The sequence below is a fragment of the Gymnoscopelus microlampas genome (assembly GCF_963454915.1).
Source record: "Gymnoscopelus microlampas genome assembly, chromosome: 21".
Classification (NCBI taxonomy): Eukaryota; Metazoa; Chordata; class Actinopteri; order Myctophiformes; family Myctophidae; genus Gymnoscopelus; species Gymnoscopelus microlampas.
This window is the reverse complement of record NC_139958.1, coordinates 36,921,833-36,947,533: the sequence shown is the minus strand read 5'-3', so window position 1 is coordinate 36,947,533 and position 25,701 is coordinate 36,921,833. Positions and strand designations below refer to the sequence as shown.

The window sequence follows — 25,701 nt, the reverse complement described above, 5'->3', positions numbered from 1 at the left end:
ACAATGCATTTTGAGCTTGTAGATCTTGTATTTTCAAAAGATTTTTATACATTTGAAAACTTTGTGAAATGGGACATTCTGCATAATGAGTACTTCCTACTTTTGGTACATTTTGATATGAATACCTTTGTACTTGTACTTTTTCCACCACTGGTGGTGGGAAGGACAATGTAGGACTTGAATTGTAAACTAAATTGAGTAAATGTCCTGGTTTTCTGTTCACACTGCAGGCTAGAGGAGACAAGGCCCTGGAGGAGACAAAAAGAAACATCTCACTGAGGAGCAGTTTGTCTGTTCTGAGCTGACCTCCACACAGGAGAAGCTGTAGCCTACAGCACCGCTGACCAGGTGAGGAGTGGTGCAGTCGCCCATCGCTTTTAATACCGTAGATTTAAGTGACTGGGTCGCAGAGGAGACAGGGTCAGTCAACCAGTGTAAAATGATCCTAAAGATTAGTAGGAGTTGCAGTATGTTATGAACACTACAGCAAATCTCTCTGTCCTCTGGGCCTAAAAGGTTTGGTCTTGGAATGGAACAGCAGGCCTTTTACAGCTAATTTCTTTCTACAAACATCTTGTTTTCCCTTGATGACGACCATCGACTATAGCAGTGGTTCCCAAACTGGGGTCCCCAAATTATTTGGGGGGGGGTCCCTACTCCTAGATGATTAGCTTAATGTGCAACATTGTTTTCTCACTCAACAGTAAACAAACCAACATGCAGTAGAAGTGTGTACAGGGTATCTGCACATTTCTAAAGTGACAATTTAGGGACTTTTAAGACCCTTTTAATACCAAAGAGGCAAACATTGTGAAAATAGCAGATCTACAAGCTCACAACGCCTCACACTGCGAGGCGTTGTGAGCTTGTAGATCTGCCATTTTCACAATGTTTATCTGCGGAACCAAGTAAATGTAATGCCTGCAATACCTAGTGCTTTCCTAGTGCAGTAAAAAATATGATTATTTTGTGGAGTCACAGCCAGAAATGTTTGGAAACCCTTGGATTATAGACTGGTTACGGATTGAAAGGTATAACAATGTATAGGTTTAATAGGTCTGTTGCTTAGCTCAGTCTAAAAACAACTAAGAGCTGGCCGTTGAACTGTCTCATGGTTATGTGATCTCATTACGTTTTCAAGCATGTAGAAAAGGCGTGCTGGAAAACTACCATCCTCCATGTGATGGTTTGTTCACGTATAGGCATAGCCTGCCCTACACAATCACTATAAAGAAAACTATATATATTTTTTTTCTTCATATTTTTGTTTCTGTGGATTGAACATCAGAGTGCATTCTAGCTGGTTTTATTTAGGTTGCAGTAATACAATCCAGTAATCTATTTTCATATATTTTTTTTTAACTCCAGGTGGAGCACCAGAATAGTCAACCAGAGCTCCTTATCCAGGCGTCATCTCAAAACTTGACTACTGTAACTCCCTCCTTACTGGCCTCCCGACATGCTTCACTTAAGCCCCTCCAAATGATCCAGAATGCTGCAGCACGCCCGGGCTTCAACCAGCCAAAATGTTCACGTCTCGCCCCTTTTCCACTCCCTCCATTGGCTCCCAGTTGCTGCCTGCACAGAGTACAAAACACTGATGTTGGCCTACAAGGCAACCAAAGGCATGGCACCCCTATACCTTCAAAGCCTGATCCAAACCTACAACCCCTCTTGCTCACTCAGATCAGCTAACGCAGGAAAGCTGTCTGAACCTTTCCTAAAACCCCCGGGACAACGCTCCACACATCCCAGACTCTTCTCCCTCTGGCTCCCAAACTGTGGAACAAACTGACCATTGCAGTCAGAACTGCAGACTCACTCCCAAAGGTGGGAGTGAGGTGGAGTCTTCAGACTCCACCTCACCCTCTAGGCTAGGGGGTCCCTAGCACTTTACTCTCCCTGTACCTCTTCCTGCCACCTTTGCCTCCCTTGATGCTAGCCACTGACCAAGACATGGCTACCTTGCAGATGTATCTTGGTTATTTGTTCTCATGTTTTTGTTACTTAGGCTTGTTTTTCTTGACAATGTTAAGAATGTAATTTAGATGGCAGGTTATTTAAACAGTTATTTTAAATTGCTAGGTTCATTGTTTATCTGGTATCACATACACGTTTAATTGTACAGATTATTATTTTTGTTACTATATTGTTTAGACTGACGCTAGGATCTTGGTTTACCTGTGATCCTAGTTTACTGAGGCACTACTGTCTCTGCATTTGTATGTGTTACTGTTTACCTTGCCTATTGTAAGTTGCTCTGGATGACAGCGTCTGCTAAATGCCTAAATAGTCGTTGTAATATTGAAGCAATTTAAACCGTGTTTTAATATCTTCTCAAGCACTTTTAAAGAAGCATCATTCCAATCCATATACAACAGGTAGTTCATTATTGTAGTCAATTATTATGGACAGGAGGTGGCGGTGTTGCACACATTATGCCTAATGGTGTTGGGCAAATTGCATTGATTCCAAGGCACTGAATGGAGTTGAATACTTCAGTAACCATCTAATCAGTTGCAATATGTTATTTCAAGAAACCTATTAGATATTGCACCACTTAAAACACTTGAAACTTTGCAGAAAAACATGTTTTCCCAACTCAGGAATAAAGACCTATCATTGTCTCCTTTCAATTCTGACAGGAGACATCTGATCTGTCCCAACAACAACATTGCTGTATATTAGCCTAGCCTACACTGTTGTAGCATACAAACATTTGACCATTTCTATAAATATATAACGGCATGAAACGTCTGTTAAACCGTGTTTGCTCGAGCACTTTTAAAGGATGTATTTCTGATGAATTGAGTACAATGTAAACAAGCCCCTTGTTATCCTTTTAGCATATTCTTTCACTATACTACCTGTACTGTTAATAATTGTGTTAATAAAGTATTCAATCAAGTATTCAGTTCAATCTGTATACAACACAGACCACCAGGAGTGGGCTTGAGCCCTGTGGGCCGCCTGAGTGAGGCTAAAAAGTAGATATTATTCCAATAACCAGTCAAACTATTCATGTGAGCAGTTGATTTGCTTTCAACCATAATTTGAGCCCTTTTAAACACATTACCATCTCTCTCTAGTTTTAGATCCATAGGCAAAGAGTTCCAAAGTTTGACCAGCTTTACTGAGAAGGCAGACTGTCCAAATTAGTTTTTGCACATGGGAACAATACAATCACCATTCGTTGAAGCTTGTGTAGTTGCTCTAGTCTAGATCTATCATTGTTCATTCATTCAGATCATTGCTATAGATTGTCTTTTCAGTAACAGGAGTCTCCCCGACTCTTCAGCTCTTTAGTTAAAATACAGGTTGGGACACCAATCCATTCAGGAGAGAGAACTCATACACGATAAAAAAAGTGGAAGTGATGGAACAAAAAAAAAAAAGTCTGATAAGGGTCTTTGTTATGTTCAGTTTTCTAACAAAATATCACTTAAACCCCTTACTTAGTAAAATGGACCTGAGTTGCAACTGTACTTGGTATGCTTTTTCCACTCTACACCAAATCTCTTTGGCAAAATAGTCAATTTATCAGCTCATAACGTGACATGTTGTGATCTTGTAGATCGGCTATTTTTGGTGAACGTCCCCCCCAGAATACTAGGGATGCTGGGGTTAAACTGTTGCCACAAGAAAACATGTAACACTCACAGTAAAACATCATTCAAAAACATGATTAATACATCATTTATTCATATACTGCTTTAATGGGAAGCACTGCATGATGCGCATTTTCCAGACATCTCAGACAGAGCATGAACAAATGACAAATTATCATCCCTTCAAAGTGAAAATTACAAGCTTTTTTTCAATCTCTATATATATATATATATATATCTATATATATATATATCTATATATATATATATATATCTATATCTAACTATATAAATGGCGAGCAACTTCCGCACCCTCGGTGGTGACACCCCACAGCTCTGTTATCGGATAAACAACGCACCGCCAGACCACATGTCGCTTCGTAGCTTCGTACCGTTTACCGTGCGCACGACCTCATCACCACAACACCAGGCAGCCGCTGCGGGGGTTTTTTCCTTTTTTTCCAAACTTTTTTTTTGGTCACCATTTTCTCCAGGCACCATTTCTGGTGTAACGTCGGGTGTTTCTTTTCACCAGCCAATCACCTTTCACGTTGCCACGTCCGTTGCCACGTCGCGCTGACGTACGCTAAACAAGCGCTGCCGTGCGCACAATGCAAACGAGCCCAAAGGCGCGCAAAAATAAGCCCACCATTGCTTACACACAAAGTCAGACCTGGCAACGCAGCCTACGCCAATCATGTGTGAGAGATCTACAAGCTATGGGGCAGAGACGCCACCGTATCTTAGCAACAACTACAGCGCTCACTCTCATTGGTCGTGTCACGCTAAGAGCAGTCTCCAGACAATGGCATCGCAGACAGCTTGCTGTTACTGCTGTAGCCATCACAGGCAGTTGCAGCACGACGGACAGGGCGCTGTGATAGCTGCCATGTCGCTAACGCTAACCTGGTTGTCATGCCTGCAGCGGCTGTGCAATCACTTTGTCAACAATGCACGTTCGTGTGGTGAATGTCTATATTGCTGCTCAGTTCGTCCATTGTAGATGGTGTATGTTTGTGTGTGTCTTCTGGAGAACTATGTAGCCCCCCCCCCCCCAAATACACGTACTCACAACAACACCAGGCGGCCGCCATCTTGCAGAAAGGGCTGCCATTCGCCAGCTTTCAGAAAAACAAGCAACCACCTTCATATTTTTTTTTAATTTTTTTTTTTTTTCCTTTTGGAAATTTTCATCCCACGATTTCCGTGCGGACCACCAGGGGGTCCGCGGACCCCCTGGTGGTCCGCGAAACATACAAAATATAATTTCTTCTACTTATTTTTCATCATTTTGTAACTTTTACATTACACTTTCTTACAATTATTTTTTTTTCCCCTTTTTGCAAATGTTACTTAGACAATTTGTCTACCCCCATATACACACGCCCACGCGGGCCCCGTGCGCGTACATGCCTCTAACAGCCATAATCCCCATCTATACTGCCCACTCTGTGCTGCAGCTACACGGATACAGACACAGGGACACGGAGGGACCAACAAAGCAAAGCCCCGTGCGCGGCTGGGGTTGAGGGGGGCGTAGCCCCCCGAAACTCTAGTCTATATATATATCTATATCATTAAAGGTGTAAGGTTCATGTCCTACCTGGGATTTGAACCCCGGTCTCCCGTGTGGGAGAACAAACTTCTACTGTTAAAGAATCCCTGTGAGCTTAGGCCACGGACCACCATTTGATACAATTTTGGGACCCCAATCTACACTGTAGATTCACTATATACTACCTGTACTGTTAATAATTGTGGTAGTATAGTGAATCAACTTCGTTCAGCGTACAATGTAAGTCAATAAGGAGCATATTCCGACTCTGTGCAGGCAGCATATTAGTTTCTAATCAATCAAACACAAAGTGCATAAGGGGTATTTGAAGTTGACAATATTTTCTTGGAGTTAAATCAAATTTGTGTATCAATTTATAGTGAACCATCTGATGATCGTAATTGCGGGAAGTTATGGAAATGTTGATCCACACTCTCTTTCAATCTATATGTCCATGGACCATGGTCTTTCAAATCTATATTCCATATCGGTATCCCCATATAAGTATTCAACACTTGTTGTAGCTCTCCATAAACATGAGAGACAAAACCATTGGTGATATTGGAAGTAACTAACCATTTCGACTACTGGATGTTTAGCAAGGTTATCCTTCCAGGACACTCCATATGTACGCATTGCAGTGCATAACTGTAAATGAAAGAAATGACGAACCAGGCAAATTAAACTTCAGTTCTTGAAATGACATAAGTCCATCATTGCTCATAATGTCTGGAAGGATGTTAATGCCACATTTTGCCATTGATGAAATGTAATGGGTTTATGACCTAAGTGAAAGATTATTTCTGAATATTGGTGTATTCTTGTGCCATGGGTTCTCCCATTTCAATATTTCTTTCTGTATGTTTCCATATTCGGAAAGCATGAGCAATAATGGGACCAAAACTCTTAATGCAGTACTCTTCAGGCAGATTGCAAAGCAAGTATCATTCAGGTGAAACGATGAGACAATGTTTAGTTCTATCTGAACCCAAGGTGCCCGGCCCTCATCTAACCATTGTTGTAAAGGACGGAGTATACAAGTTATAATACAGTCCCCGGACCCCACTTTGAGAACCAATGCTCTATGGCATAGAGTCTGACATCCTCAGACTGGCTTGCTGTTACATGATGTGGCCGGTGCGAGGGGCAGGGGTAACAGCAGCTTGGTTTCTTCAGACTTCCACAGCAGCACCTTGGAATTAAAAAGTATTAGAACCATGGTGTAAAGTAACTAAGTACATTTACTCAAGTACTGTACTTAAGTACAATTTTGAGTTATTTCCAGTTTTCAGTACTTTTACTTCTACTCCACTACATCTCAGAGGCAAATATTGTACTGTTACTCCACTACAATTATTCATTATTTAAGTTTAGTTACTAGTTACTTTGTAGATTGTGATTATTATTACAAAACATATATCAACCACTTCAGCCCTATATTCATTTCGGTGAGCTTAGATCTGCTATTTTCAACATTTTTTTTTTAATTTAAACTTGTGAAATGGGACATTCTGCATAATGAGTAGGCTACTTTTACTTTTGGTAGCCTACTTAAAGTACAATTTGATGCCAATACTTTTGTAGGCCTACTTTTACTCAAATATTTTTTTAATTCCGGACTTTTACTTGTAACAGAGTAGTTCTACATTGCAGTATTGATACTTTTTTACTAAGGTAAAACATTTGATTGCTTTTTCCACCACCGATTATAAAAAGGGGTCTCCAAAGAATTGCGCACATGGAGCGCACGGTTTTACGCAGAAGGCAGGGGGCGCCTCACGCCTGCTCCATGTCGAGTCGCGTAGAAAAAAAACGTGACGTTTCGGGGGGCTGTACAAGAAGGTTTGCTCTGATTTAAGTTCCAGGATGGATGTTATCTCACACTGTCAGAAGAGAGCTGGGGCTTAAGCAACATCAGCTGGAAAACTGCGGCTGGAGTGGAGGAGTAGTGAAAAAAATATTTTGGAGTTTAAAGAACGCATTGCCCCCCCCGCCCCCCACAAAACAAACTATTATTTCAAAGATAGATGGCGCAAACGGGACGGCGAGGAAGACGCAATCGATCGCTTCACACGGACTTTGTTTGACGTGGGGGGAGAAAAAAAAGACATATGGTTTGGTTTTGGCTCCGCCAGCCGTCATTCAGCTCCAAAAGGTAAAAAAAAAAAAAAACTCACGGAGATCGTTTCCCTTTCTACGTGGATTTTCCTCACCAGCCAACAAAACAACCAAAAAGTGAAATAATGGCATACAAAAGCGATCTCGGATACTATTTCTTCACGGCGTTCTTTTGCTCCATGCTGGCCAGGTGTCGATCGGGAGCGGGAGCGGCGGCGGCGAGCGACCGGAGAACGAGCAACATCACCGTGGCGGTGATGCTCCCGGACAACTACGTGCAGTACCCGTGGGCTCTGGCCAGGGTCTTCCCCGCCATCCTCATGGCGCACGAGGACCTGCGGCCCAAGTACGGGCTGCTCCTCGGGCACACCGTCAACATCCTCAACTTCAGCACGGAGGACCCGGCGACGGGCTCGTGCGCCGAGTCCAAGGCGCAGGTCGTGGCCGTGGACGCCAAGATGTACAAGGAGCCCGACGTGTTCTTCGGCCCCGGGTGCGTGTACCCGCTGGCCTCCGTGGGCCGCTTCGCGTCCCACTGGAAGCTGCCGCTGATCACGGCCGGAGGTCCCGCGTACGGCTTCGACAAGCGCTACGACTACCGCACGACGGTGCGCGCGGGGCCGAGCACCACCAAGCTGGGCGACTTCGCCAACATGCTCCACGCGCACTTCAACTGGACGCAGCGGGCCGTGGTCATCTACTACGACCTGCGCGAGGACGATCGGCCCCACTACTTCCTCCTGGAGGGCATCTACATGAACCTCAAGTCCGAGATGAACATCACGGTGGAGGCGCTGCCCTACCAGGACGACTACATCGACCTGATCGCGTTCATGAAGGAGCACGGCCGAAGTAAGTGCAAAAAAAAAGTGTGCCAAAACATGTCTTGAGTGTTGCAACCTTGTTTAAAAAAGCAGTGGCTCTCAAACTTTTTCGTGCCAAGGACCCCCAAATTGACACCTATTAGCCCGCGCGGACCCCCCGTTTGGAAAGATAAGCCAGGGACCCCCGTAAGATAAGATTTTTACGGCTCTAGCAGTGATTCTCAACCATTTTAATTTCAAAGACCCCCAGTTTGACATGCATTAGGGCTACGGACCTCCATTTAATGGCATTTCTTCTATCCCTGGGACCCCAATTCATATTGTAAAGTCAATGTTAATTTAACTCTGAGAGTGTACAAATGGAACCGGTTCCATTTGTACACTCTCAGAGTTAACAGACCCATAAGGGTCCATTTGGTTCCATTTGTACACTCTCAGAGTTACAGACCCATAAGGGTCCATTTGGTTCCATTTGTACACTCTCAGAGTTAACAGACCCATAAGGGTCCATTTGGTTCCATTTGTACACTCTCAGAGTTACAGACGCATAAGGGTCCATTTGGTTCCATTTGTACACTCTCAGAGTTAAAGACCCACTCGCTGATCATTGCAGTGTTCAGTAACAGGGGTCTGGTCTCTCCATCTCTTTAATAAAAAGAAACATACTTGTTCAGGTGGGTCGCCAAACTTCACCCAATCAGAAGAGAGAACCCAATAATCAGCATGAATTTTATGGTATTCAGATTTTTGACTGCTCATTTACCCTTGTTTATCATGTATGTGATGTGCGTATGAGTTATTATCCCTCCCGATTATATGAAAATGGTTACCTGAAAATATATATTTCTTTATTAACTAAAGACCTGGAGAGACGGGAAGACTCCTGTTACTGAACCAAACGCTCTAGTCTATAGCAATGAGGATGATGTGATGGGAATATAGAGTAATTTAACACGTATTCAAACACAATCACCTATATAGGCCTACATCAGTGCTTCTCAACCAGTGGTCCGGGGACCACCAGTGGTCCTTGAGGGGGTTCCAGGTGGTCTCCAGCTAAATGATGGAGAGTTGGTAACCAACCTTATTAGGTAGATCTTTAACTCTTGAGAGCGTAAAATGAAACCAAATGGACCCTTACGGGTCCATTTGGTTTCATTTTACGCTCTCAAGAGTTACACTATTGTTAAACATCTGCAATACTTAATTAAAGAATTGTTATTTTTGATCAACGTTTGCTGTCATCTCTCCTATTGGTACCAATATCAATACAGCATGGAATTGTGGACAAAATATTATCCAACGACGACAAAATATTCTAAGTCTTGGGTCTGAGAGTCTAAATCTCATCAAGCGGTGGTCCGTGGCTCAAATGCCAAATAAATAATTGACCTTGAGATATGAAAAGGGTTGAAAAGCACTGGTCTATATGACTACAGCCCCTTTAAACAGTTGCCAGGGTCACTCATGGCGGTTGGGATAACGGCTTCACTGATGCAGTAGCTTATCTGAGAGTGTACAAATGGTTCCATTTGTGCACTCAGAGAAAATCTGACACTGTCTGCTTTATTGAGACATTTCACCACTTTTATTTTGAATCACAGTAGGCTATATATACTGCATGTATGCCTCTACCTCTAGAAAGATGTTTTGTCATAAGCTACACTCATATTTTAGCAGCAGATAGGGCTATATACAGGTAGATATGAATAGGTGGCAACAAGGATGTTTTATTTAAATCCATTTATTTATGGTTTATTAGGCTACTTGAAGAATGTTTAGGCTTGTGGCCTCTGCTCTGTCTGACCTGCTGAGTTTTTTTTATTGCTCTCTCTCTGGTTGCTCTCACCACCTGCGTTTAGAGGGAACACACACACACACACACACACACACACACACACACACACACACACACACACACACACACACACACACACAGAATGTGAATCTGTTTGTATACAAACGGATGAAGTGGGTGGGGGGTTATTATGCTTGTGCCTCTCCTATTTGGCAAGATTTGGACACGCTTTACATGTATAGGATACTTTCATGTAAAAACTCCTGTGTGTGTGTGTGTGGGGGCCTACTACGGTATGTATTTTTCAGCAGTAAAGCATAAAAAAGGCCAATGCATTCAATTGGATACTGACACATTTAAGTGACACAATGTATGCTCTGCAGCGGTGTTATAAAAAGTGTTACCCTATAGGCACATACCAAAATCTCTGCCAACTAAGACATTGACATTGAATATTTTTTTGTACATGTTGCCATGGTGTTTGTACAGTAAGTGTACAAGTATGTGGAGATGTCAGTGATGGAAGAAGTACTCACATGTTTTACTTAAGTAAAAGTATCAACAATGTAGAAACACTCTGTTACAAGTAAAAGTCCTGTATTCAAATTTCACTTTAGAAAAAGTACTGGCATCAAAATATACTTCAAATTACCAAAAGTAAATGTACTCATTATGCACAAAATCCCATTTCACAAGTTTTCAATTGTATTAAAATAAGAAAGAAAAAAATAGTCGATCTACAACCTCACAACGCGTCGCAAGCTTGTAGATCTGCTATTTTCAAATAGCCGAAGTATACATAGGGCCGAAGTGGTTAATGTATGTTCCAGGGAACATACATTAACAGTGTTGTGAGCTTGATCTGCTATATCCACTATTTTTTCACAGCACCATTGTGCAACAGAACAAAGTATTAAATACAAGTAAGACGCGCGAACGCTGGAAGCGAACGCAGCTCGAAAATATTGTTTAGGCATTGTATGTAACTTTGCACAGTGTTTACATAACAATAGCCTACAATAAATATATTTGTACCCGTAATTTCCCTATATATCAGCAGTCATCAGCCACTGGAGTAGTGTGGTGGTGTTTACCTGCAGAAACACATTGCCCTCTCGCTCCTTTGCTGTTTTCACAGTTTGTTTTGGTAGACGGGAAGTTTTGTGCTACCAAAACAAACAGTGAAAACACCGGAAATAAGGAAATAAGCATTGATGTTTAGCCACAATTGTCAGAGAAACAGGTCGAGAGTCCATTCAGTGTAAAACACAATTGACTGACCAAAATCAAAGCCGATTATTCTACTTTATTCGACCAAGAATGACCTTGGATGGTCGTCAAATGACCATCCTAGGTTACAAAGACAGCATTGCAATATTGGCCTAACAACTGGTTTTCAGAAATAAACGATGACAGTAGCATGTGCACCTTTTTGCATTATTGTAACTAAACCATTAAGAAGACAAAAGCTTCAACAGTGAATTTATTGTGGTATCCTCATTAATTTGTTCTTGTATAGTCTAAAATGTAGATATTATGGGCAGTGTTTGGATGACAATAGCCTTTGCAAGTAGTAACAATGAGGACACCCTGTTCAAGACTCCTGGATTAGTTGATTTAACCGACAAATCTTTTTGCTGAATATAGTCATGCAGAGCCCAGCCTTTCCAGGTTGTTGAGGTCGAGAACTGAACATGCTGATTTCACAATGGCTACTGAAATTGATTGACTGATTGAATACTTTATTAGCAAGTTTGGAAACAGTAAGGCGGTGCAGTTACAAAAGCCATGCTAAAAGGGGGACTTCCTCTTTCATTGGTGTGCCTAAACCTTAAACCTTAAACCTTTAACTTCATAAAAAACATGCCTAACCCTAACCTTAACCCTAACCTTTAACTTCACAAAAACTATGCCTAAACCTAACCTTATTCCTAACCCTAACCTCACAGAAACTATGCCTAAACCTAACCTAAAGAACACGTCGACCTGGGCGAACCACCGGGAAAAGAGAGAGTCTCTGCTGAAAGGATAACATAAAAAGCCGCGGGGGGCTTGTTTTCATTGTGGTCCATTGTACTCAATTCATCATCAATTGACCACAAAGTGGTTGACTAAAGACCAAAGTGACCTGTTGTTAATACAGTGGTTCTCAACCTGTGGGTTGGGTTGGGGGGGTCCCCAGATGACGGTGAAGTGACAATTTAAGGACCTTTAAGACCTTTTTAATACCTAAAAATACTATACTATACAAACTGATCAAACATTGGCCAAATGGCAAGAGAAATGGTGATGCTGCCTTATGCGCAGAGGATTTAGAACTTACTCCCCCTGCATATCAGACCGGTAACCTCGGTTGATGGTTTTAAGAGGCAGCTAAAAACCCACTTTTATGGCCTTGCCTTTAACTGATCTTAACTGTCCCCCCCCCCCCTTTTCATTTAATTGTTTTAATTTTACTCTTGACTAGATTTTAACTTATTGCTTTGTTTAACCTTTGAATACATTCAAGTTTGAGTTTTTAACTTGAATGTAAAGCACTTTGAACTACATTTATGTCTGAAAGGTGCTCTATAAATAAAGATTATTATTAAATTGTCAAATAATAAAAAACTAAGAACTTGTTGATCAGCTATTTTCACAATATTCATCTGTGGAACCGAGTCAAACTAAATGTAATGCCTCAACTCCTACAATTCCAAGTGCTTGTCAGGCCAGTTCAAGCATGATTATTTTGGGGGGGGTTCCCAGTTCAAACATGATTATTTTGGGGGGTCCCCAGTTCAAATATGATTATTTTTGGGGGGGTCGCCGCCTGAAAAGGTTGAGAACCACTATTAGATGGATGGTCGGTGAGGAGACACAGCATTAAAGCTGCTGTTGCAGTAACACTAAAGGACACAATGGATAAATAGAGGGTGTCGAGGTAGTTAGAGGGTGTTAGATCAGGAAAAGAGACAAGCTGCCAAACCTCTTCCCCCCCAAAAGCCCTTGAGGGGAGCTGTAGAGCTGTCGCGTTAAGCCTGATTTATACCTCCGGCGATGGCAGATCCGCGAGCTTGTAGATCTGCTGCCGTCGGCGCACGACAGCATTGTACGTCAAGCATACGTTAAGCCGGTGGTCCTCATTTTCATGTCAATGACCCCCAAATGTATCTGGCTGCGGTCCCCCATCTGAAAAGATTTTGTGCCAGGGAGGGACCACCAGAAGAGTAGTTTTGTGTTTAAAAAAAAGAGTCTAAATTATTCAAAAATTAAAAAGAAAAAAAAAGTGAATCTATAAGCTCACATTGTGAGTTGTAGATTGGCCTTATTTAAGCATTAAATAGGGTTAAAGTGGTCAAACTTATTGTGATGACAGTATATTCATTAATAATGCCAGGGACCCCCCTACAATCCCTTCAAGGACCCCCCTGCATTAGGCACTTTACTTCATCATGCATGCGCTTGTAGATCTGCTATATACCGTCGGTGGCGCGACAGCAGCCGTAAAGGAGCATGATGCGTTAACCGTTAACCCATTAAGACGGGGAACGCATCTGTCATTTTAGATTTCTTTGGCTATTAAAAAATAGCAGATATTTCATAGCTATGAGCTTGTAGATACGATATTTTTGAAAATGTGTGAAAATGTGTGCAAATCTTTGGTTTGTTAAAACGAAGATTTGTCAAATATTTAGTTCCAGGGACCTCCAGAAGCAAAGATTTGAGTCACAGATGTTCGCTTTACAAAAATATATATATTCGAAGATTTGCACAAACTTGCACGATTTTTCAAAAATAGCAGATCTACAAGCTCGTAGCGCGGCACTCGGTGCCGTGCTACGAGCTTGTAGATCTGCTATTTTTGAATAGCCCAAAATATAAAATAATGGTTATGACACGGTGTGCGTTTCCCGGATTGACTGGGGTTAATGGGCCTCGCGCTCGGGGTCAGGGAAGCAAATGGTTTTGTCAGGGCTTGTTCCTGGCACTGGTGTTTTGGCTCGACATTCCATTCACTTCTATCCTGGCAGGCGGAGCACCTCCTCCAGGCTGTCAACACTTGTGTCACCTGTTGACAATGTTCAAATGGTTTAAAAAGATGCCTCTCTCTGTCTCTCTCTCGGGTTGAGTTGAGGTAACCTTCCTTTCCTCCCGCCAGGTTTTTTTCCCCATTATTTTTTTTTTTTTGTCAAATAGGATTTATCTGAGAACCGTGTGTACAAAACGAAAGGTAATACAGAGTAGAAATCTGTATGCACAACATATAAATAACATAAAACCACCAATGAAACAACAGACCCACCAGGTTTTTTTTAGCATTGGTGGTGGACAGTAACTAATAACTAATACTAATACTTGAGTATACAATACTTAAGTACATTTTTGGATTTCTTTGTCTTCTTTTTTCTTTTGCAAGCTGATGAATTTCACTCCACTACATTTCAAATAGAACTATTTGACTTTTGACTCCACTCCATATCTAGGAAGGGTCTCTTTGGACCCAAACTATTATGAATTAACCACTTAAGCCCTATTTCAAATATAGTGAAAATAGCCGAGACGCGTTCGTAGATCTGTTATTTTCACAATTGTTTTTGAACATTTCTGAAAATTCCGGAAAATTTCAGTCAATTTCTGAAAATGTACTTCGTAATTTGTACTTTTGAATACTGAAGTATTTACTTGAGTATATACTTTGTCCACCACTGTTTTCCTTTTAGAAACGTTACAATGCACACAAAATCACAGTCAAAATCCTGAGAGTCAATTTACCTCAGAGTGTAAAAAGTGACACTCTGAGTTATGTTAACACTCAGGATTTTACTATGTAGAATAGACCCCCCCACACACACACATAAATCTTCCTGTATCCTAATAGTTAACCTGTGGCCCGGGGACCACTGGTGGGCCTTGAGGATCATTACAAGTGGGCTCCAAAACAATTGACAAAACACTAAGATTTTAACATTAGTATCAGAAAAATCCATGAAAAAAATATTTTTGCCATGGAATCTTTTAACCCATTACGACCTGAGGCTGATTCTACAAAATGTCTTCTAAATCCTAACAGTTTTTTGAAAAAACTTATGTTACTATATCTGTGGTTCTTGTCAAGGGCCCCAAAATGGATTTGGCCATGGACCCCCATCTCAAAATATTTTGTTCCAGGGACCCCCCAGAAGCAAATATTTGAGTTGCAAATGTTCGCTTTAAAGATATATAAATTCAAATATTTGTGCACATTTTCAAGATTTTTCAAAAATAGCAGATCTGCAAGCTCATAGCGCGGCACCGAGCTTGTATATCTGCTATTTTTGAATAGCCAAAGTGTAAAATAATATATTAGCTCAAATTTAAAGATGACACAGATGCGTTCCCGGTCTTAATGGGTTAAAACCTTGGAAAAATGTGTTGTCATTGTGATACCGATGACAGTTAATAGGAACTTAAAATACACTACGTTAGTTCCATTGATCCAAGCCGGGAACACAATCGATTGACTGATCGTTAAAATAAACATGCTCTGAAAACGCCACTTTAGCACGGCAGCCGTTAAAGTGGTCAGATGGGTGGGCCGCTGTGCATTTTCCAAAAAGATTTTTAAGCGGGGGCCCCTGATCCAGAAAAGGTTGGGAACCGCTCTGCTCTGAGTTTAAACGGGGCCAGAAGATAATAATAATAATAACTAGAAAATGTGCTCCTCGGAGCACAAGTCTCCGCCAGCAGACCCACATTGGTGAGGATTTTTGGTAAGGAATTTATTCCAAGATTGGAACTTTTTCTGCTAATATCTCCTGACTAAATGTTAGCTTGGCTGATGGCACTGATGTCACTTCGAAACATGCAATGCAATGTTTCGAAGTGATTCACCTATTTATAGGTATGTATTTCGTCATGCGTCTCGCTAGCCAATCAAAGCACACCCTTTCAACATATTGTCACGTGTCACGTGAAGCTTGACCAATGTTAGCTTGGTGGAACCAAAGGAAATCAAACGAAAACATACTCTCCACCATGCCTTCGGCCTGGCGGAGACATCATAATAATAATAATAATGTTTATTGTCCCCAAGGGGAAAATTGTCTTAACAAGGTCTGTTCGTTAATAACAACAAAAACAACATAACAACAAAAACAACATATCACAAAGACAAAGACATGAGGTCCCCACTGTACACCGAAAACCCTCCTATGGACGGGGCAGTTGGTTTAATGCCGCGATGGCTGAGGGGGCAAAACTCCTGCTAAAACGAACCTTTTGCCACTTTAAGGTTCTGTACCTCCGACCAGATGGCATGAGGTCGAAGGAGCGATACAGGGGACGATCAGTGTCATTTGTTATCCAAAGTGCTAAGCGTGATTTAAAAAGCTGTGAGAGGCAAGAGCTAAGACAACAAATATGGTGAATGTCATACAAGAATGCCCGCTGAGATTACTCTTTAAGTTTAAATACTTAAGAGTAATCTCAGCGGGCATTCTTGGCTTTTGAAGCCTTTCATTCCATTTATAATTGGTCAGAGTGGAGACGTCAAAGTGACTCAATGGCAGAGCGGATCAAGCTGTGTTGGCTGTTGTTGTAGGGACAATAAGGACATCATGCATGTGTTTATAGTCAATTTAAAAACGCTCCCAGTGAGTGTTAAAAAACGGTGCCTTAACAGCAGCGCTTCTCATAAGGGTCCGGACGGGGGGTCCGGCCGGGGGGGTCCGACCGGGGGGTCTGACCGGGGGGTGGGTGGTCCTCGAACGGGGTTCGAGGCGGTCCCCGGCAAAATGAGGAACAGTTAAATGTCACTTCATATTTCATCGGCTAGAACGTAGCCCAATGAGAGAATGTACCAGAATGACTATTCAGGTCACAGGTTTCACTCAATTGTCCATTGTCCAAAGGGGCTTTATTGGCTTGAGAAAACACAAGTTCACAGTGCCATGGCAAAAGTGGAACAAAACAATCAAAACAAAATAATGTATGTACAATTAAAAGGGAATAAAGAAATGGGTAAACATTTGCTGCAAGAAAGAGTTATACATCCACGAAGGAAAGGTTAGATTGGGATAAACCTTTGAAACAAATGGCTGCAGTATTTCAATGTTTTGCAAGTGGAGAGCAGCAGCAGCAGCAACAACATTATCAGGTACTAAATCTAATCTAACATAAAAACTCCCTGCACAAAATCTTTTAAAATGGGTGTCCATGGCCTAAATACATCTGTTAGGCCACAATCTATTTGAGGGTCCTTGCCAAGAAAATGTTTGAGAACTGCCTACCTACACTATAAAATGCTGTGTGTTCATTTAACTCCATGAAAAGTATACAAATGGTGAACATCGGTACACTCTAAGGAGTTAAGTCTGATTTATAGTTGCATGGGGCTGTTGCGCACAACAAAAAGCCGATCTACAAGGTCACAATGCATGGCATGGCAGCACGACGCATTGTGAGCTTGCAGATTGGCTCTTTTCGGGGCACAGCTAAGTATAACTCAGGCTTTAAGCTGACACATTAGCTGTGTGTACACAAGGGAAGCGCAGGTAGTGATGTGGCATAATGAACTAATCGTGTAAACTGTCCTCTGAAAAGAAAGCGGTGTTGCCGGTGTGGTTGATTCACTTCAACTGTGTCTAAAGTGGCGTGAAGTTTTCTATTCAGAACACGCCGTGACTCAGAACAAAGGCATGCTGCAGAGGTAAACCTACAACACCCCCATTTACAAGTCATAAACCCCCCCCCCCCCCCCCAAACAGACCATGAAACCACAAAGGCCTGGAGGATAATCCTCTTTGAAAGAGATTCCGTTTTGAAAACAAACATGACACAGAGCCCACATAGTATGAAAAAACAAGGTAATCTATCCACTTAAACCCTTGATCATGGTCCCCCAGGGGTCGATTCATACTTGCTCCCCTACACCAAATCTCTTTGCCGCAAATAGCCAGTCTACAAGCTCACGCTTTTGCGACGCATTGTGAGCTTGTAATCACCTATTTTTCGCTGAATGTTCGCCAGGTCTTAACATGCACAGAATAGGGATGCTAGGGTTCAAGTGGTTAATTTGGTTTCCCTTGCTGTATCTGTGGAAGAAGAAAAGATACAAATAAATCATCATCATTTTCAATTTAAATATGGTGATGAGCAATTAGTTGCTAATGAATGTGCATGTGATTAAGCATGGAGCGAGCCCTGCAGTGTTTGTTACCTGGTGCTTGTCAAATCAAAGAGTGAGTCACAATCAGAACCCGTTTAATCCCCAAGCACAACAAATGCACAGGGACCTGGATTTGGTTACATTGTTGTGCTGACATAACAATTTGCTAAGGCCGTGTTTCTCCGGGGACTTGGGAGCCAAGTTTGAATATTGTGTTTTGATAATTACTGCTTTATTTTGTGATTTCTGTTGATGTGCTTTATAGGCTAAAAAATAATGCTGTTACTGTAGCTTTAAGAAGAGAGCTTAGGTTGTGTAACTGAGAATTTAATTAAAATTGCTAACACCTTAGTGTTTAAGGGCTGTGTAGATTCGGTTGATGCTCAAGACAAGGTCAGAAGGAGCGACGCATTATTTTGACAAATGTGAGGGGTTGAAGCTCAGTGGCACTTTTTTTTTTTTTTTTTTTTTTTACATCTGTGAAGTATTTCTGCTCAAGGTAATACAGGAGTAAAGAAAAGGTGCCGCTGAGCTTCAACCACTCACAAGCATCACAATCATTTGAACCACTTTGTCCATTTATATGTTGGCTATTATAAAATAGCAGATCTACAAGCTCACACGGTGCGTCACTTTGTGCCGCGCTGAGCTTGTACATCTGCTATTTTTGAAAAATCTAGAAAAATCTCAAACATTTTCAATAATTTTGATTTTTTTTTAACTCTTATAGGGGGTCCCTGGCACAAAACCTTTTCAGATGGGTTTCCGTGGCCAAATACATATCAATTTGAGGGTCCTAATAGGCAAACGTGGCGAAAATAGCAGATCTACAAGAGATTTGGTGTGGAAGGAAAAAAGTAGTACAGTATAGTCCGCCTGCGGGACTCTGGTTAATGAAGAATATGCTGTAGGGCAGGGGTTTTCAAACCTTTCAGGCGGTGACCCCACAAAAGAATCATATTTGAACAGGGAACCCCCCACCCTGACAAGCTCTTGGAATTGCAGCGGTTGAGGCAACTCAACTCGGTCCCACAGATAAATCATCGTAGAGCTTGTAGATCGGCTATTTTCACAACTGCCACTTTAAATTGTCACTTTAGAAATGTGCAGATACCCTGTATGCACTTATACTGTATGTTGGTTTGTTTACTGTTGAGTGAGAAAACACATGGTGCACAATAAGCAAATCGTCTGGGCAAATCATCAAAACTTTGCACAAATCTTATGGGGGGGTCCCTCAATCTTTTCAGATGAGAGTCCGCGACCAATTACAATGTACATTTGGGTGTCTTCGACATGAAAAACTTTGAGAGCCGCTGAAATAAAGCATCTCTCTGCAGATCCATATGATTTCTACAACATGAGAGTACCTTTTTTTTCCTCCCCCCTGGCGTTGTTATGCGTTGATGTTGGGCGCTCGTCCAGGAGACGGCAGGACTACTTGGCACGGGCTCGTACTGAGCTATGTGGGAAGACATGAGGTTTGTCGGGGTCTAAGCGGTGGTCCCGTGCCATCTTTTTTTTGGTCTACTCTTAACACTTGCGGAAATGTCTGCTAAGCGGGACGGACTGCCTTGGAGCTGGCAGCCAGAACACGCTGGCATATGCTGCGAATGGAAATAACGCTCCGGCTAACAGCCATGAGAGATCTCCCAGTAGACCGCATGAATGCAGTATGGGGAGGATTCTGTTAGACCAGCGTTCTCAATCTTTTTTTAAATTACAAGGACCCCCAGTCACGCGTCTTTTAGCCTCGATCTCTAGGCTTTAATTTTTTTTAGTTTTGCTCAAAAATAAGAGCCTGGACCAGCCTGTTGACGTTCACGGAATAGGAAGGTGTTTCATTTCCCCCAACCAACAGAGCCGTCTGGGAGAAATGCGGGGCCCGGTGCGGAGTTAGCGAGCACGCACGCGCGCACAGCGCGCGTGCATGCGTGGAGTACCCGCGCGCGCGCGAAGCGCGCGCGCGCGATTTTTTTGCGGTTTCTGTTGGATATATCCGAGTTTTGGGTGGTTATTTGCGGTTATTTTTGCCCTCAAAACATTAAGTTGGGTGTCATGTTGGGTGTCATGTTAAAAAAAAAATGTTCCCGTTTTTTTGCGAGGCCCCCCGCAGCGCGGGGCCCGGTGCGGCCGCACCGTTCGCACCACCCTTCCTGCGGCTCTGCCAACCAACCAGAGTGCAGTGGGTGTCGCTCCAAATGTTGTGACGTCAGGGCTCTAATGCTACACATTGGGGAGGAGGAGGAGCACGGGGCGGGGCGGGGGCTGACGGACAGATTGATGAACCAATGGGATCCGACGGAATTTTTCTCCAGAGATTTTGAACCCGCCCCCTCTATGCCTAGACACGCTAGGGCAGTCTACGCGTCTTTAGACAACGTTAGTTTTAGTCTCTGTTTAGTTTGGGCAAAGATACTGGCACAAATATTTTACACAATGGATACAAAGTACCTTTCCTTCAAATGGCACCTGTTTTGTATTCATGCTGTCTGAACCACCAGGCAGGCACTCTAACTTATGATCATATCATAGACAAATGAATTGTCAATAAAGTCCATTAATGTAGTGTTCTTCTCACAACTAAGATCTTTTCTTAAATCTACACCAGAAATCTGAGAAGGATCGGGAAATCACTTCACTTTCTTAAATGACAAGATAACCATCATTCTGCTAGATTCAAACCAACTAATATTCACATCACGGCTGAAGACATTTTTGTTCTTTGCAGACTAATTCATTTGTACTGGAGGGTTCAGGAGGGGTGAACTTTTTCCCAAGTGATTTAAGATGTATTCACACTTAGACAAGTGGCTAGTTAAAGACTGACAATTCTCCTTCATGTTTCACAATGCAGCTAATTCATTCCATTCCCGCTTTGTCTCTCCACAGTTGTGTACATCTGTGGGCCTCTCGACACGTTCCTGAGCATCATGAAGCTGTTCCAGAACGAGGTGCCCGACCCGGAGAACTACGCCATCTTCTATCTGGATGTGTTCGCCGAGAGCCTGACGGAGCGAAAACCGTGGCAAAATAATGACCCCGAGTGGACTGACCCCATCAAGGTCTTCAAGGTACGGTATGCTGGCTGCACATAACATGCAGGCACGCGCGCACACACACACACACACACACACACACACACACACACACACACACACACACACACACACACACACACACACACACACACACACACACACGTTGATATTTCTATGCTTGTGAGGACAGAAACCGTAAATCTTCAATTAAAAATGACATTTCTTACCTTTTTTCTTGCCATGTCGAACCCTAAACCTAACCTACTAGCACCTAACCCTTAAGCTAGCCCTTAGATGCCTCATCCTAACCGTGACCCCAACCTGAATCTTTCCCTAATGGTAACCGTAACTCTAGAAATCTCTGTTAGCCATGAAAACTGCATTTTTCTTGCAAGGAGCTCACTAGATAAAGGCCTTTTCTCCATTTTTGGCCATGCTTGGACCTTATGTATAGTAATACCTCCACACACACACACACACACACACACACACACACACACACACACACACACACACACACACACACACACACACACACACACACACACACACACACACACACACACACGGACGGACACAAACGGAATGAAATCTAGCAACAGTCCATTTTGAGCTATAGCTGATTAATATCATTGTACAGTACATTTTGTACCATTGTTTGGCCTAAATTCTTTGTAAGATTAATTGGTGGTGAGCTTGTCAATGCCTTTACCCTGCGTCATAATTGGAAGCAGGCAGGGATTACACGTCTAAAAACTGCTATGTGGCACCAGTAACAGACATCTTTCACAGTGGATAATATTCAATTCTCTGTCTTGTCCATTATGGACAGGCTCATAACTCAACCAGTTCCTGCATGAATCATGTGAGTAACGCTTAAACACTTAAGCCCCTATATACGTCATATGACGAATAGCCGATCTACAAGCTCACAACTCGTCGCATCACGCCGTGTTGTGCTGGTATGTGATTGTAAAGGACCAGAGTTGGTCGGCAAGAGAGACACCAGGACACCTGTGTAGTTTCTTTAAAAAATACTTTTTTTCTTCTTTTTTCCCCCCCATGAAAACATGACAATGACTAATTCTACGCCCCAAGACTGAGCTAACCTAAATGAGACATGAGGGGAACATATATAGTGGGTGATCAAACCACTCTTGACACAGAGGGCAAGACAAAAAATAACATTTAAACAGACATAACAGCAACATAATTCACTACAGCACTAACTCATATTAAATAAAGAAATGACATACAACTGAAATGACAAAATACATTTCTTCACAATTGTAGTAATACATTCAAACTCATATTAAACCCCTGTCCCTCCCCATATGCACAGGGGACATGGTGCAGTCCAATTACTCAATCAGCTCCTTATAAGCACATGTGAAGCAGCTGGTCCTTTCTTTGGCCAGCCATCTAAACTCCAGCACTCATCCGAACTGATAACTCAACAAAAAACAAATAAACTTAAATACAAATTAAATGACTCGCGGTAAAACAACTTCACCCTAACAAAATAACTTAATGGATGTACTGTACACTCCAGACTCCAGTCAGTAACTTTATCATCAAACCTGCAATAGGCTCTATGCACAGCAGCCATATTGGGAAGACATTCACAGGTGTTGCCAGTGATACTAATGAAGGCTCTGTTCTTGATCAAACAGAGTCAGGGTGCTGATATTGTGCATGTTGGTTCACTGGAAACACTCTGCTACACCAGTGGGTCTAAAGTTGGGGTCCAGCCGTCCAGGGACCCTCATGGGCTTCCAAATGGCCCCTTGCGGGTGTGTAACTCTGAGAGTTACGGGTCCGTTTGGTTCCATTTGTACACTCTCAGAGTTATGGGGGTCGTGGAAACCACTGTGCTAGACTAAATGTAACAGAGCCTTCATTAGTATCATTGGTAACACCTGTGAAGGAAGTGATAATACGGCTGCTGTGCATAGAGCCTATAAACAGTATGTCCTTTAACCGGTTGTGTGTAGTCCTTCATGTATATAGTATGAAAATAAATATAAACTAAATTGTGTCCACCACGTTTTACTCTGTGTGTCTGCTGGTGTGGCCATCACATGTAGCCATCACAGTGATCAAGGGGCTACCATCCGGCTTGTGAATTGAGGCTATATACTGTAGGAAGTGACAGTTCATATGAATGGCCTGTAGTCTCGCTGTTTCACCCCTGCTGGTGTCAGAAGCAATTAGGCTAGGTTTTTGCCGAACTTTACACTTGATTTTATTACCTTAATAAACATTGTCATAAATACTGTAAGCTTCCAGTCGCTAGTTTAAGTCTTCTTTCAAACACCATGATATGCGTTTTGGTAAATGATGGTCCCATTTATTGAGGATAAAGTAGGGTATGCTGTAGGGTGATGATTTTGATTGACATGCTACACAACCAATAGCATTAATTCCCACCCCCGCTCTGGTCCCAACCAATAGCATTCATTTCCGGGTAAATTTTTCGGACCGGATATAGAAAGATGGCGGATCTTCGCTGAAAAGACTTAATTTACAGTCTGAAGAAAGCAGGGTCTATGTATGTGATTGAATAACTCGGTAAGAAGGCTATTTTGAGGACTATTTGGCATATTTTTTGCCACAAGTCAAGCATCGACCACTCAGCCCGAGACCGTTTCCGTTCTCTGACCCCATATCAAACAAGCCGACTCGACTGGTCTATGGTTACTGAAAAGCCTCCAACTCTGCTGTAGTTTTCTTCTGCGAACGATATCCAAAAAATAAACAGTGTTTCAAGTTCAAAGTATGTTTTGATAAAAAAAAAACAAAAAAAAAACACTGATAGAAATGGCAAAAGTGCAAGAGGGTAAAGATTTGAACTACATCATCCCTAGTGACTGTCCCTATTCTGGGGGCGAAAATAGCCGACCGTGTAGATCGTAGGATGGGATCTAGTTGCGACCGTAGGTCGCACTTACTACAGAAAGCTGCTCCAGGTGTCCGTCCGTCACTCCGTCACTCCGTCACACACGTCACACTTTTGCCCTGCTCATATCTCCGCACCCATTGCCCCGATCCATGCCACATTTTGCACACACACTCCTTACCTGCCAAACTACACCCTCCAAGGACCCCCGGAGCTCCAGGGACCCCCAGCTGCCTCGGGGACCCCCAAGTGTAAAAAATGAGCACATGTGGACAAATTACCAAATGACCACCCCAACGGGGCTGCTCACGGGGCATTCCCGGGGACCACCCACTCCTGGTGCTCCAGAACGGATGCAAAAGTGGTGGCGCCCCCAGTGGAGGACCCCCTGCCACTGCAGCTCACATAAAATGCCGTAACTCGGGGGCTTGCCCCCCACAAACAATCCCTCCTTTCCCCTATAAACACACTCTCTCTCCCACACCACACACACACACACCAACAGCTGTTGCCTGCACACCTTTGCCAAACAAAACTATCCATTGCCCACACAACTAGGAACCAATCGCCGTTACAGCCCTCTTCTGTATACATGTGACCTACGGTCGCTTATCTCCCGATTAGGGAGTCTTACTGGTACAGACACCTGGGGGACTCCGGTCAACGAAGTATATAGGTCTAGTCAGAAGAACCAGGCGTATCTCAAACTAGCACTCAGCTGAGTGTCTTCATGAAGTTAATACTTTTTCCTACTGGGCACGGCAGGCAGTAATCTCTTTAAGAGAACATGTTTCTTGCCTGTCAACCATGCGAAGGAGTCTAATTCTTGCACGATGTTAATAAGCGAGAGGATGCCTTTTTATGGGGAAGCCACTAAGTCCTGCAAACCAGTGGGCTGAGAAATAAACGAGTGAGCTGCACAGATGTGGAGTTTAAATCGTCACCAGCGCCGCACAGCACTCGGTTAACCTGCCAAGTATGCACAGCAGTTTGACGTGGAATGGCTTTGTTAATGACATAATTAATTGATTATTCCTATCTCTGTCTAAATGGACTGATGCTTTTTTAGCAACATGAGCTGCGGGGCTCTAAGGATGGTGACGCGGGGCTCTAAGGATGGTGACGCTTCTGGTTGGATTGCCGTGGAACTTGCTATATACCTTCATGATCCTCAGAGGATGACCCTATAGTGATTTTGGTGACTCCCATGGCCTTTCCTCTAGTGCCACCATTAGGCTGAAATTTCCACTCCCAATTCAGGCACTAACGATAGTCTTACATTTTCCTTTTTATTGCCTGGCTCTGCAATTGGCTAGCCGTCTGTGAGACTGTGTGTGTGTGTGTGTGTGTGTGTGTGTGTGTGTGTGTGTGTGTGTGTGTGTGTGTGTGTGTGTGTGTGTGTGTGTGTGTGTGTGTGTGTGTGTGTGTGTGTGTGTGATTGTATTACTACAATTGTGAAGAAATGTATTTTGTCATTTCAGTTGTATGTCATTTCTTTATTTAATATGAGTTAGTGCTGTAGTGAATTATGTTGCAGTCTGTATAAATGTTATTTTTTGTCTTGCCCTCTGTGTCAAGAGTGGTTTGATCACCCACTATTTATGTTCCCCTCATGTCTCATTTAGGTTAGCTCAGTCTTGTCAGATGTCAAGTTCAGTCCTAATTTATTTGGGGCGTAGAATTAGTCATTGTCATGTTTTCATGGGGGGGGGGGGGGGGGAGAAGAAAAA

General features: G+C 42.7%; 1 protein-coding gene across 1 annotated transcript in view; it reads left to right on the top strand.

Annotated features, from left to right (window-relative positions):
- The first annotated feature begins 7,065 nt into the window (after window positions 1–7,065).
- npr2 (natriuretic peptide receptor 2) overlaps window positions 7,066–25,701 on the top strand; it is a 102,873-nt gene continuing 84,237 nt past the window's right edge. Inside the window, exons 1-2 of the mRNA XM_084047342.1 lie at window positions 7,066–8,133; window positions 20,924–21,105. Coding sequence (XP_083903468.1) covers window positions 7,407–8,133; window positions 20,924–21,105 — 909 coding nt within the window. The 5' untranslated portion in view covers window positions 7,066–7,406. The remainder of the gene's footprint in view (window positions 8,134–20,923; window positions 21,106–25,701) is intronic.